This window comes from Coenobita brevimanus, chromosome 54, assembly GCF_032717465.1.
Source record: "Coenobita brevimanus isolate Jiangsu-jjx chromosome 54, ASM3271746v2, whole genome shotgun sequence".
NCBI classification, from domain to species: Eukaryota; Metazoa; Arthropoda; class Malacostraca; order Decapoda; family Coenobitidae; genus Coenobita; species Coenobita brevimanus.
The window spans coordinates 18,542,014-18,556,163 of record NC_137007.1 but is presented as its reverse complement, the minus strand read 5'-3'; the positions used below and the strand labels follow the sequence as shown (position 1 = coordinate 18,556,163).

The following is a 14,150-nucleotide window of genomic DNA, read 5'->3' as shown; positions in this document are numbered from 1 at the left end:
TGGCTCTGGGGCAAGACCGGTCTGATTTTTCTGAAACTGTCTCTCTAGAACAGCCATGGGACTAGTCTTGACCGGTCTTGACCAATCTGGAAGCCTCACGAAAACGCTGCTATTGTGTGCAGATGACCAGCAGTCAAATACCAGCTTTGGAATCCTGCCTGTTCACGAGGTTGGTTTTCTTCAAAAATTGTTGTTATTCTGTTTACACACACACAATATATATATATATCATCATCATCAGCCGTTTGAGTATCCACTGCAGGACCGGCCTATCCCGACCGAAGTCGGGACGATACAGCCAATGTATCTCTACCAAGTGGCTTAGGCTGTCTGGTAGAGATTGTAGTTAGGGTGAGAAGTGCTTGTAAGTGTAATTGTAGTGTTGGAGTGGCTATGGATGTATGTGTAATCTGTGAACCAAGTATAATCGGCCCGCGCAAGCTGACTGGGTGCAAGCATACTTTACAGTAAGTGACACTGGTTCAACCACAACACCCCTTGTGTCCGCCAATGCAGTACGTGGCCAGGTGAACACTCCCAAAGTTTATTACCCTGCCGGGGCGCGAACCCTGGTCCACCAGTGTACGAAACGTACACTCTACCACTGTACCACAGTGAACACTCCCAAAGTTTATTACCCTGCCGGGGCGCGAATCCTGGTCCACCAGTGTACGAAACGTACACTCTACCACTGTATCTGTGGTACAGTGGTAGAGTGTATGTTTCGTACACTGGTGGACCAGGGTTCGCGCCCCGGCAGGGTAATAAACTTTGGGAGTGTTCACCTGGCCACGTACTGCATTGGCGGACACAAGGGGTGTTGTGGTTGAACCAGTGTCACATACTGTAAAGTATGCTTGCACCCAGTCAGCTTGCACGGGCCGATTACACTTGGTTCACAGATTACACACACATCCAAAGCCACTCCAACACTACAGTTACACTTACAAGCACTTCTCACCCTACATACAATCTCTACCAGACAGCCTAAGCCACTTGGTAGAGATACATTGGCTGTATCGTCCCGACTTCGGACGGGATCATATATATATATATATATATATATATATATATATATATATATATATATATATATATATATATATATATATATATATATATATATATATATATATATATATATATATATATATATATATATATATATATATATATATATATATATATATATATATATATATATATATATATATATATATATATTTCTGGCACCCGAAATGACGGTTGCTGGGTAAAGCCTACGGGACTTCAGCAACCAGACAATGGGGAGGGGGTGAATCCCTAACATAGACCCTCCTTCTGATTCGCGTCTTAGTGGCGCAAAAGACGTACAAGCCCCAGGCTCCAGGCACGGATTTAAACTTCATAAGGCACTGTGACTGAGGGCTTGGAATGTTCTATGCCTTTCAAAGGATGATCTACTACATTTTTAGTCACGAGAGTTGGAGCATAGCTGCACTCTCTGAAATGAGACTACCCGGTCTTGGTGAGATCAGTAATGATGGTTACACATACTACTGGTCTGGCTGTGACGATGGTGCCCACCTGAGGGGTGTCGTTGTGGCAAGTGCTGCTCTCTTTGTCTCTTATGTCAACAGAGTTATTCTGATCGATGAACATATAATCCTGGTGACTGAAGCACTCCTTGGGCTTCATCTCTCTTATAACAGTGTACACTTTAACTGAGGTGAGTGACCTTGAAGAGAAAGAGCTATTCTACACCAAACTTGACTCTGTTTTGGAATAGTGCCCCTCGCAGGATACGCTTCTGGTTGTGGGCAACTTCCATGCAGTTACTGGCACTGACAGGGAGGACAGGGATTCTGTAGGTCCCCATGTCTCTGGAACTAGAATTCAAATAGCTTTTACCTTTTCGATTTTGCAAAAGCCCATAAGTTACGAATTGCTGGATCCTGGTTCCAGCAGCCAAATTTTCACCACTGGACTTGGTATCCCAATACCAGAGGGGTTGCTAGAGATTGATCACATTCTTGTTTGTACTCTCTGGAGGATCCTTTAGAACTGCAAGGTTTTCAGGAGTCCAGAATTTTTTGCTATTTATCACAGCCTGTCCCTGCTCTCCTTGAAGCTAAGATACGAATAAATGTGTGAGTTTCGATGAGTAAATTGGGAGTGTTTCATACTCTCTCGGCTACCTCCCTTTCTCTGGGGGAAGCAGCCTAGATATATAGATTGATAGATAGATCACAGACTTGTTGCTACTCTAAGGTACAAGTCTAAAATGAGAGATTCTCAAGATGCCACTAAAAAAAGGTTTCATCTTGAGAAACTCAGGGATGAGGCGAGTGCATTTGTGTATGCATTGGCAATCTCATATCGGTTTGAAGTGCTCAGTACTGTTGAGGGTCCTGTTGAATGATGGGATACCTTTAAGCATGTTACTCTGGCAGTAGCTATGACTGAACTGGAGACTGCCCAAGATCAAGGAGGGGATTCATCTCAGAGGACACTAACTACAACTATGGAGAGCTGTGCTGCCAGACTGGCTGGGGATCAGGAACAGCACACTCTTCTGTTGCAACAGGCATGAGTTTCACTGTGAAGGGACAAGGAGAGGTATGCCAGGGAAGTGCCTGGGGGGGTGAAAGGCCATGTTCACATAAATGACCTTCGACTTGCCTACAGAGCCCTGAAGAAGCTCCACTCCAGACCCACCTCTCAGGCTGCTTCTGTTTGGACAGCAGATGGGCGACTCGTGTCAGAGGCAAGCGCGTATAGAGCTCGTTGGGCTTAGTACACTGAGCAGCTGCATATGGCTGAACCTCTCAGTGGAAAGCTTCTGTTAGCTGGTGTACAACCACTGTCTGCTTCCTACCATTTGACAAGGTCGTGCCTTCTTTAGATGAAATCAAGAAGGCAGTGGCTTGGTTGAAAATTGCTAGAGCAGCTGGTGTTTGTGACATCCAAGCAGTATTGATCAAAGCTGGGGGTGAAGCCATGATCAGGGAGTTACATGCAGTCATAGAAGGCTTTTGGCAGACTGGTATCATTTCTCCTGACTGGACAGAGGGTTTGGTCACCCCTGTCTGTAAAGGAAAAGAAAACCAGCATGATTGCAGCAACTACCATGATATTACAGTGCTCAGTGTGTCGGGCAAAGTTCTTTGTCTCATTCTACTGATGCATATCCAGGAGCATTTCCTATAGTTCCAGAGGTCTGAGCAAACCGGATTCACAGCCAAGACGTCTACTGTTGAACGTATCTTAGCTTTTTGAGTTCTGGTGGAATGCAGTCTTGAGTTTCAACAAGGTCTGCTTGCAGTCTACGTTGATCTCAAGAAGATGTTTGACTCAGTAAATCAGGAGGTACTATGGGAACTCCTGCCACTCCATGGGATCCTTGCAGTGATAATGCAACTGACTGCTGGCTTTTACTCAAACACTGAGAGTGCTGTAAAGTGTGTGTGTGTGTGTTTGTGTATGGGGGAGGGACATCCGGCATCTTTCCAGTATGTTCTGGTGTAAGATAGGAATGTATCCTTGCTCCCACACTTTTCAACACATGTATGGAATAAGTAGTGGACTGGGCTGTGAGTCAAAGTCACTGTGGGGTATCAATTGGCAATTTCAGGGTTACCGGCCTTGACTGCTGACGATGCAGTTATCCTAGCAGAGTCGCTGGAGACACTGCCGAGTGCCCTCGAAGAATTTCACAAGAATGCAAAGCCCTTGGGATCAATGTCTCTTGGGCCAAGACCAAGGTCCAGGCATTTGGTGGCCTGTTGGATGAAGCAGTTCAGTCTGTCCAATTATGTGGTGAGGCTATAGAAGTCTTAGAACGATTCACTTATCTTGTTAGCATGATCCATAACAATGGCAGATTAGAGAGTGAGATCTCTCGCCATATTGGTCTGGCCCACGGGGTTTTGGGTTCATTCAGTACGGGTATTTGGTGTTGTCGTTATTTGTGTAGAAGGACGAGAGTTCACATCTCCAAGGCACTGGTGCTTCTTGTCTTACTTTATGGCTGTGGGACATAGACACTAAACAGTGACTTGAAGCGGCGAATTGACTCCTTTGGTACTAAGTGCCTTTGCAGGATCATGGGATATCACCGGTACAACCAGGTGCATAACGAGTGACTACTCCATAAGACTGAATTGAGGCCTGTTACCTACATACACGTCAACACCTACTCCAGTTATGTGGCCACGAGGCCTGCTTTCCTGAGGCCGATCCTGCTCATAGGGTGATCTCTGAGCGAGTTAAACCAGGGTGGAGGTCAAAGGGAAGGCCACATAACCCATTGCTGGAGCAGGTCGATCACTCATGTCAGAAGTTACTTAGAGTAGGAAGAGTCGCTGCCTGGAGGGGTGCACAGAGGGAACCGCATGGATGGTGTTAGAGGGTGAGTGAGACTATGCTCCCCGCAGCGTTTGCCCCTTCTTGATCTTAGTATATATATATATATATATATATATATATATATATATATATATATATATGAGTGTGTGTGTGTGTATGTATACACACACACACACAAACACACACACACACACACACACACACTCGTATATATCCCACTGAGACTCAGGATGGATGTAGGTGGGGTGGTGCTGGTACTTAAGGTACCACCTTCTCCCTATCGGCTCATAGCCGCGAAACTTGTAGGTCTGACCCTCGGAGTTCCCCTTTTATCAGCTTTCGAAAATGCTTAGTTCCCTCCATTCAACGGGACCGGGCTTCTCAGTGGGGTATGAAACTTTTCATATGTCAGTATACATGATCAGCAAGTCCTTATCTTTTCTGACAGTATTGTTGTAACGTGAACCTAAAAATCATCAGAGAAAAATGAAAGGGATTATGAAGAGAAAAAAAAAAGAGAGATCCTCAGGCACAATATCAATGAAAAGTAAAAGATATAGTCACAAAAATCAATAAAGCATTAATGGTTGTGGGTAGGTCTCGTCCGTCGCAAAACACAGGACAGATGGACTACTCGTACCAGGGTAACTGAGTGGCAACAGCCCAGATGCTCGTATGGACTGGCAAGAAGAGACAGATAGGCAGATGCCGTTTGCTGAGCTGCTAAGCTTCGATGGAAATTGCTAAAGGCCAGTGGCTAGAGTGGAGAGAGATGGACGCGACGGTAGGTCTGCACTGTACTGTCTCAGAATGATGATGGTGATGACGATGGCTGTAATGGTTCCAGTAAACTGTGATGAAATTAAAACAAATTCGTACGCACTTGAAATTGGTAGCTCTCAGTCCTGTCTGTTACGTCCGATGCTGCAAATCAAGTATTTTAAAATCCTCAAAGAGCAAGTAATCATTTTTTCAATGGCTTCCGCAAGTATTGCCCTATTCAGTGTTCACGCAATTGCTGGCATTCATTATGGATCTGAAACCCACACTAACCTTCCTGTCTTTACCATGTATTCCAAAAAAAAATAGCATACAGAAAGTTTTCAACTCCCTCCTTTTTCATCAGTTGCTGGATTCGCCCCTGAAAGCATGTGGTAAACGACATGGAAAAAAAAAAAGAAGTAAAATGGACGTAAAAAAGGAAAAACAAGGGTAAGTGAGAAAGAAGTGCAGAAGAGAAATGAGGAATGTGACGTATGGTGAGATGAAGAAGCCACGTGGAGGAAGTTTAGTGCCAGAGGTAAGAAAGATATGGCAGGGATCTCTCTCTCTCTCTCTCTCTCTCTCTCTCTCTCTCTCTGATCTTATTTTTCTGAGTGTTGTTATTCTTCCCATCTCTATAAATACGTATTTTCTATAACACTGTGTAACAAACTTCAACCAATTGTTTGTTTATGTTGATTATTACGCTATTTCTGATTAAAGTCAATGCGTAGATTCCGAATATGCTATTTGTTTTTGTGTCAATCTAGAGTTACAGGAATTATGCAACAACATATGTATCATAGAAGGACAGGAACTGCGACTTACCATTTCGAGAATGCTGAGAATGTCAGAGAATTTATATATTCCCGGGTGTATACTGTATTATTAATATAACTAGAAACAAGCAAACAGTAACGTGACAGGGAATGCAGAGCACATAGTATCTAGAAATGCACTTTTGATCAAGACTTTCTTCTGATGACAGTCTGATGACAAGACTTTCTGGTGACAATCGGGCAACAATCCCCAAACGTAATCGCCCATCATCGCCTCTTACCACCTGCCCTGATATCTGGTTTCCATCAGCAGAATGTCCTGGTTGAACCGTTCGCCATGCTCCTCGCTGACTGTACCCAAGCTGCTTTTGAAGAAATCGAGATGGGAATGCAAATAGTGCAATTTAATTGACATTCTGCATCCCAACTGGTGGAATGCGTCGATCAGGTCATCGATGAGCTGTGCGGAAACTGATCTCCCCTGGTTGCAAAGAAAACCTTCCACAACCCCTCTGAAAGCATTCAAAGTGCGCTCTTCATCATTTGTCATTTTACCCTGGAGTTCACGGTTTGCAAGCATTCTTCGAATCTGTGGCCCAGCGAATATGCTAGCCATTACCTTTGCCACACTCAACTTGGGAAACAATCGAATATGCAGAAACGCATCACCATCCTTCTTGATGGCTTTCACAAAATGTTTAACAAGACCAGGTTTTATGTGTAGCGGCGGCAGCAATACTCTGGAAATCAGTGGAGTTCTCAGAATTTTTCACGAGCCTGGTGTGAGACTCTACGAGAGGCCAGCCTTTCCTCACATAATGATCGGCATCGCTCCGGCTGTCTCACAAACACCAAAAACACGAGTACTTCGCATAACCGCCTTGCATTCCAAGTAGGAACGAAATCATTTTGAAATCCCCACAAACTTCCCAGTTGTGATCCGAGTACTTGATCTTTGTCAGACAAATCTTCACATTCTCATAGCCTTCTTTAATTTTCACAGAATGTGCAAGTGGAACTGACGGGAGTTCGTTGCCGTTATGTAAAAGTACAGCTTTCAGGCTCTTCATGGAACTGTCTATGAGGAGAAGCCATTCTGAGGCCTTGTAATCCACTGCCATGGCTTGAAACAAATTCTTAACATCAAAACAATAACACAACGAGGTTTCTTCACAAAATTTGAAGAAGGATGCAAACTTGCCCTGGCGATTCCTATAACTCAACTTGCAACTGGGATGCAACAACAGATGGTGTGTGTGTGTGTGTGTGTGTGACATGGTAATCAATACGTCAGCCATTACATCGGCGCGTGGTAACAAGACTGGAAATAAACAATTAGCAATTGTTGACAAAAGCCTAGAGATAGACAAACAAAACATACACCATTGGAATCAGCGTGGAAAACTGAGTCTAACAAGACCACAAAACCTGAATAAACAATTTCTTTGTTACACAGTGGATAATTTATTCTCTTTAGGCGAATGTTTTCGCATTTTTGCAGCTTATTTCCCGTTGCTCACTAGCTGAACAAGACCATACGTTGGCTCCAGACCTTTCCGTAGCACTTCTTCGTGACCACCACCACAATCAGTTTTAATACAGTTGAGCATTGAAGATGGTGAGATAGCAATTTTAAGTGTAGTTAGAGTGACCTGCTACTTGGAGACGACATTATTCAACTTAAAAGAGATTTTCGATCTGGAGAGGTTACATTATTGTCTCCCAAGTCAGTCAACATGACAGGCATGTCCAGACTTTATGTTAATCGTTTTGCGGAAACAAGAGTAATATTTAAACCAGAAAACATCCTGAGGGTGCAGACCTCTTACAACACCAATGAAATGTATGATCTACTGCAGTAATTCCTCTTTCCTTCCAGCTGAATGCTCTTCAGTCCGACACAGTCAGTTAAATCTACGGCCTTAGTCTGTCATCTTACACAATCTCACTGAGCACATACTTCCGCCAACGTCAATAAAAAAGAATTATATATATATTTTTTCCTGCACCGGGGTTCTTGTCAGTTTCAAAATCTAGCTGAAGTCCATTAAGATTGTTTTTTTCAGATTCTGTTCACAGAAAGACAAAAAGACGAGTGGACGCATAAACTCCCTCCATCTTAGTTGGTGAAAATAAAAAGACGCAGTTGTAATGAAGTAGGAAATTACATTTTTTTTCCCCCTCTCATGTTGAGCTAAGTCCTTTCAGATACATTCAGAATGCAAGATGAAAAGAGGAATTTTAGGCCAAATTAGAGTAAAAGGAGTATAACACTGACCTGACTCCCAGAACAACTGAAGATGACTCACCTGCAGACCTGCTCTTGTTTAGGTATGATATCATTCGCGTTCTCACTCTCAGGGTCTTAAACACGCTCTTTCTGTGCGGCCCCAGAGTCAGTCGACACTCTGCCTGCAGGCTGCCCCCTGCTGACGCTACCTGCGGCAACAGAGGTAGTTAGGACACCAGAGCAATGAACCTCTTGCATCCCTAGTTACCCCCGGGCGATCTGATGCGACTTATATATATTTTTGTCATGCAGTATCTAACCCATCCAGTTTGAAAAGTTTATCATCGGGAGACGGCAAAAAAAAAAAAAAAAAAGGGCTGAAAGGGTTAACGACTGCCATCCCTGCCAAGAGTGCAGTATGGTATCCACACAGCTACACTACACTGACCCACTTGTGTACAGCTTGTCATGATGACTAATGAACATTTGAGAATACAGGGTCCAAAATGTAAGGAATAAGAACAAGAACAAGGACAAGAAAAACAGAAAAATAAATAAAGAAGAATAACAAAAGAATGCATTAAGAAGAGAAGAAAAGTGGAAGAAACGAAGAAGAAAATTAAAAGAAAAGAAGATGAAGGAAAGAAGAAAATAAGAAACTAGGAAGAAAGAAAAGAATATGAAAAGAAGCGATAATAATAAGAGGAAAAGGGTAAGAAAGGAAGAAAAAGAAAAAAAAGAAGGAAAAGGAGAAAGGAAAAAGGAATAAGAAGCACCGGAAGAAGAAGCCGCAGAAATAGAGGGAGAAGCTGAAGAGAAAGAACAAAAAGTGAGCAATACGGTAGGTCTCCATCACAGTGTGGAGACCTAAATACGCCATCGTTCTGAAGGAGTTTCGACACAGCTAATAGGGCTAGTGAGATTTGGAAGATGCCATAATTTAGGACTTACAGAACTCGTTGTGTCACTGAAGAAGGACTTAGGTACAGCACACTGCAAAAGTGTGGAATAATATTATCTGTGACTAGAAGTGAAGGTGAAATTTAAGTACGTGAGGAAGCGAAATGAAATAAAGTGGTGACTTCCTTTTCCGATATTTATCTCGCCTGGGACGGAGTCCAGCAAGGTATTGGTTTTGGTCGAGTTTCTTCGCTTGTTGCTTGCAGGAATTGAAAGATTCGGCATGCGTGTTGGTCAGTTCCGTATATTTGTCTGTCTGTCTGTTTGTTTGTTTGTCTGCTCTCTACAGGTAACGATTTTGTGTTAATCATTCTGATTATAAAATCATAAGGTAAATATGCATAATCTTTAGAAGCTTTTTGTTTTCCATCAAAATCGGTCGAAGGCCGTGGGCTGGGTGGGGGGTTGAAACCCCCTCAATGGCCGTGGCTCCGGGAATCGTCGGAACCCAGAGGCCGGCCCAGGGGCCACTTTCGTAAATCATATTTTTTTTTCTTACCAAACTGAAGAGAAACGTCTGGCGCACCTGGCAATGCAATTTTTTAGTTTCCTAACCCCATCCTGTGCTTTGCAATTAAGAGAAAAAAAAAATCGCCAAATACTGCATACACACCGGTGATAACTAAACAGACAATCGGATCCATCCGGCAAATACTTTGCCTATGGCAGTTTCAATGTTTGTAAACGTGTTCATTTGTTAGCAACATCACGGAGAAATGGCTGAATGAAATTACATGAAACGTTCGGAATATGTGGGCAATGGTCCCAAAAGAAAGTGATTAGGTTTTGGAGGTAATCGAGTGATCATTAAAGGCTAAAAATAAGGTCATGAATTTTCAGAGGGCTATAACTTGAAACCAGTTAGGATGGAGATATTTACTAGTATCATCATACAGGAACTCCCATGTGGGCTTTCATTTGGCACCAAGACCTTTGACCTTGAATGGCCATGAAATATCAAACCCAAGGTCACGGATACTCAGGGGGCTGTTACTCAAAGCTGTTTGCAGGTAGATATTTACTAGTACTAACATAAACAAATAGAAAGTCCCATATGGGCTATTAATTGGTACCATAACCTTTGATTTAAAGTGACCTTGAAAGGTCAAAATCAAGGTCACAGATATTCAGGGGTCTATAACAAGAAACTACTTGAAGATAGAGAGAGATTTGCTGTTGCCAACACATAGAACGTCCCAAATGAGTTTTTACTGTCGGGCGAGGTTTGTTGTGTCTGGCACCACTTGTTTAGCTGTAATAATAATGTTCTCCAGAGAGGAAAAGATTTGTCATGTCGTAGTCGTCATCGTCGTTCTTGTTGTTGTTGTTGTCGTTGTTGCCCCAAGCTCATCTAAGAGTGAATAAAAAAGATTGTAGTATAACACTCTATATATTACTGTCCCCCCCTCTCTCTCTCTATGCACTGTACATATATAGTATATATATATATATATATATATATATATATATATATATATATATATATATATATATATATATATATATATATATATATATATATATATATATATATATATATATATATATATATATATATATATATATATACGGTATATCATCATCATTATCAGCCGTTGAGTGTCCACTGCAGGACCGGCCTATCCCTACCGAAGCAGGGACGATACAGCCAATGTACCTCTACCCAGTGGGTTAGGCCGTCTGGTAGAGACTGTATGTAGGGTGAGAAGTGCATGTGAGTGTGACTGTAATGTTGGAGTGGTTTCGGATGTGTGTGTAGTCTGTGAACCAAGTACAGTATAATTGGCCCGTCTTAAGCTGACTGGGTGCAAGCATACTAGTAAGCAACACTGGTTCAACCACAGCACCCTTTATGTCCGCCAAAGAAGTAAGTGGCTCGGTGAATGTTTCCCAAAGTTTTTGCAACTCTGGCGGAAGGCGAACCCGCGTCCACCAGCGTGCGAGATGCACACTCTTCCACACACACACACACACACACACACACATATATGTATATATATATATATATATATATATATATATATATATATATATATATATATATATATATATATATATATATATATATATATATATATATATATATAAATAGATAGATAGATAGACAGATATGTATATATAGATAGATAAATAGATAAATAGATAGATAGATAGATATACAGTATATATATATATAGATATATATATATATATATATATATATATATATATATATATATATATAGATAGATAGATAGATAGATATGTATATAGATAGATAGAGAGATAGATAAATAAATAGATAGATAGATAGATAGATAGATATACAGTATATATATATATATATATATATATATATATATATATATATATATATATATATATATATATATATATATAATATACATATTATGCACCAAAAACAATACTACCAATAACTAACTTTTCAACTGACACAAGTGAAATACCTGAGGTAACAGCAGAAGAAAACATTTCTCTTAAAAATATGAAAAGAGGGAATGACCCAGTAGAAGATGGAATAGTAGCAGATTTACTGTTGGATGCAGGAGTAGAAGTACAAAACAGGCTCGCCCACTTATTTACTCAGTGTATAAAAAAGAAGAAAATTCCTCAAACATGGTGTAATACAACAGTTATTTTACTTTACAAAAAAGTCGACTAAAAAGTTCTTGATAACTATCGACCCATTTGCTTATTATCTGTTGTTTACAAACTCTTCACTAAAGTCCTTACGAAGAGAATAACAAATCTGGAAGAAAACCAACCTCGCGAACAGGCAGGATTCCGAAGCGTGTACAGTATTGGACTACTGATCATCTACACCCAATGAATCAACTAAATTAGAAAACTGCAGAATGTTATAAACAACTGTGCTTAGGTTTTATTGATTGCGAAAGGGCTTTCGACTCAGTGGAGCACATAGCAATTACTTGTATAAATTCATTGCGGGATCGAGGAGTACATGAGAACATTGTAAGACTGCTGGAAAGCATATATGAAGAGGGAACTGCTACAGTTAAATTACATAAAGACCCGGAAAACATTCAGGTTGAGAAGGGCCTGCATCAAGGAGATACAGTTTTACCAGAATTATTTACAGCATGGTTAAAAAGTATTTCCAGAAAGGGAGACTGGAAAAACAAAGGGATAAACAGTGTTGGAGAAAAGGTAATCCATTTAAGATTTGAAGATGACACTGTCCTAATCTCAGAAACAGCAGAGACATTGAAAGAAGTGTTAAATGACATAAACAGAGAAAGTCTCAGAGTAGGGCTAAAGATGAACTGGAGTAAAACTAAACTAATGTTTAATCCAGATAAAACAAAGAACGTAATCAGAATAGGAGAAGAAATTCTTGAAGAAGTCAATGAGTACAATTACTTGGGACAAATACTAAAACTATCTAAACATCATGCCAGCGATATAAAAGATTCATTAAAATTGGATAAAAGGATTTCGATAAATACAGATACATCTTGAAAAGTAGCTTGCCAATTTGTATGAAACGAAAAGTATATGGCAGATGTATAATCCCAGCTATGATATACGGTTGTGAGACTGGAAACTGACAAAATCGATGGAAAATAAACTAGTCACTTCTCAAAAGACAATACAAAGGCAAGAGATGGGAATATCCCTAAGAGAAAAGAAAAGATCAACTTGGATGAGAAAGCAGAATAAAATCAAAGGCCTTGTAGAAGTTATAAAAGAACAGATATGGAAGTGGACAGGTCATGTAGCAAGGATAAGGGATAACCGATGGATCAAGATGCTGAATGACTGGACTCCAAAAGATTGTATGCGTGGCAGAAAAAAGCCAGACATGAGGTGGTAAGATGAGATGGAGAAGTATGCAGGCAAAACATGGCAGAGACTGGCTTAGTCAACGAATTCGTGGAAAAGAATGGGGGAGGTCTTTGTTCCGCAGTGAACCTGCAGTGGCTGATGACAATGATGATTATATATATATATATATATATATATATATATATATATATATATATATATATATATATATATATATATATATATATATATATATATATATATATATATATATATATATATATATATATATATATATATATATATATATATATATATATATATATATATATATATATATATATATATATATATATATATATATATATATATATATATATATATATATATATATATATATATATATATATATATATATATATATATATATATATATATATATATAGATGTATATATATATATATATATATATATATATATATACAAGAGAGAGAGAGAGAGAGAGAGAGAGAGAGAGAGAATCATTTATTAATTTATCACCAAAGGCTCACGCTTAGAGCTTAATATAAACATTTGTGGTAAGAGATGAAGCAATAACTATTTATACTGTCTTGAGTGACACAAACAAACTATCAAGAAATATTTTGGTGTACCTAACACAGAATACGATATTAGCATTTCCGTAATGAAAACCCGCTAAGTTGGCAGGCTAATGGCAAGTTCAAGATAGTGTGAACGAGGAGTATAAGCAGTGTAAAGCCTGTATCAGGGTAAGACAATATCATATCTGGGGATGAGATGAAAACCTGAATGTGGCATTACGTCCGTGAGGCTGGTGCAATATGAGGGGATGGCTGGAGATTACACTGCTATATTACATGTAGTGAAGAAAGATAGGATGAAGGCAGCGAAGGGAAAGAGGGATGAAAGTGGAAGAGAGAAAAGGGAAATGAGACTGAGCTAAAGAGGTAGATGAGAGAGAGAGAGAGAGAGTGAGAGAGAGAGTAAATAGGAAGAATGGATAACAGGAGGCTTGTTAGCCCATTGCTAGGTTATCTGTTGGAAAAAAAGCTAATTCTACTAAGATTTAACCAACGTGTATGAGACGACGTTAGAGAAGAGGCAGGCTCTGCCCCACAGGCCACACCATCCGGTTAATCCAGTTGGAAAAAAGAAAGAAAAAACACAGTGCTTGATCGAAACAATAAGCATGGAAATTTTTCGAGGAGTGGCAGAGGAGGAACAACTACGCACTGTGTAATCTCTAGTCTACAGATGTGTAAAAG

The 14,150-nt window shown here is 40.1% G+C and overlaps 1 protein-coding gene across 1 annotated transcript in view; it reads right to left on the bottom strand.

Annotated features, from left to right (window-relative positions):
- Positions 1–1,732: 1,732 nt before the first annotated feature.
- Positions 1,733–14,150, bottom strand: part of LOC145401046 (uncharacterized) — a 174,294-nt gene continuing 161,876 nt past the window's right edge. Inside the window, exons 5-9 of the mRNA XM_080273422.1 lie at positions 8,198–8,327; positions 6,912–7,011; positions 6,508–6,628; positions 2,698–2,804; positions 1,733–1,823 (exon numbers count right to left, since the gene is read on the bottom strand). Of these exons, the coding sequence (XP_080129548.1) occupies positions 1,733–1,823; positions 2,698–2,804; positions 6,508–6,628; positions 6,912–7,011; positions 8,198–8,327 (549 nt within the window). The remainder of the gene's footprint in view (positions 1,824–2,697; positions 2,805–6,507; positions 6,629–6,911; positions 7,012–8,197; positions 8,328–14,150) is intronic.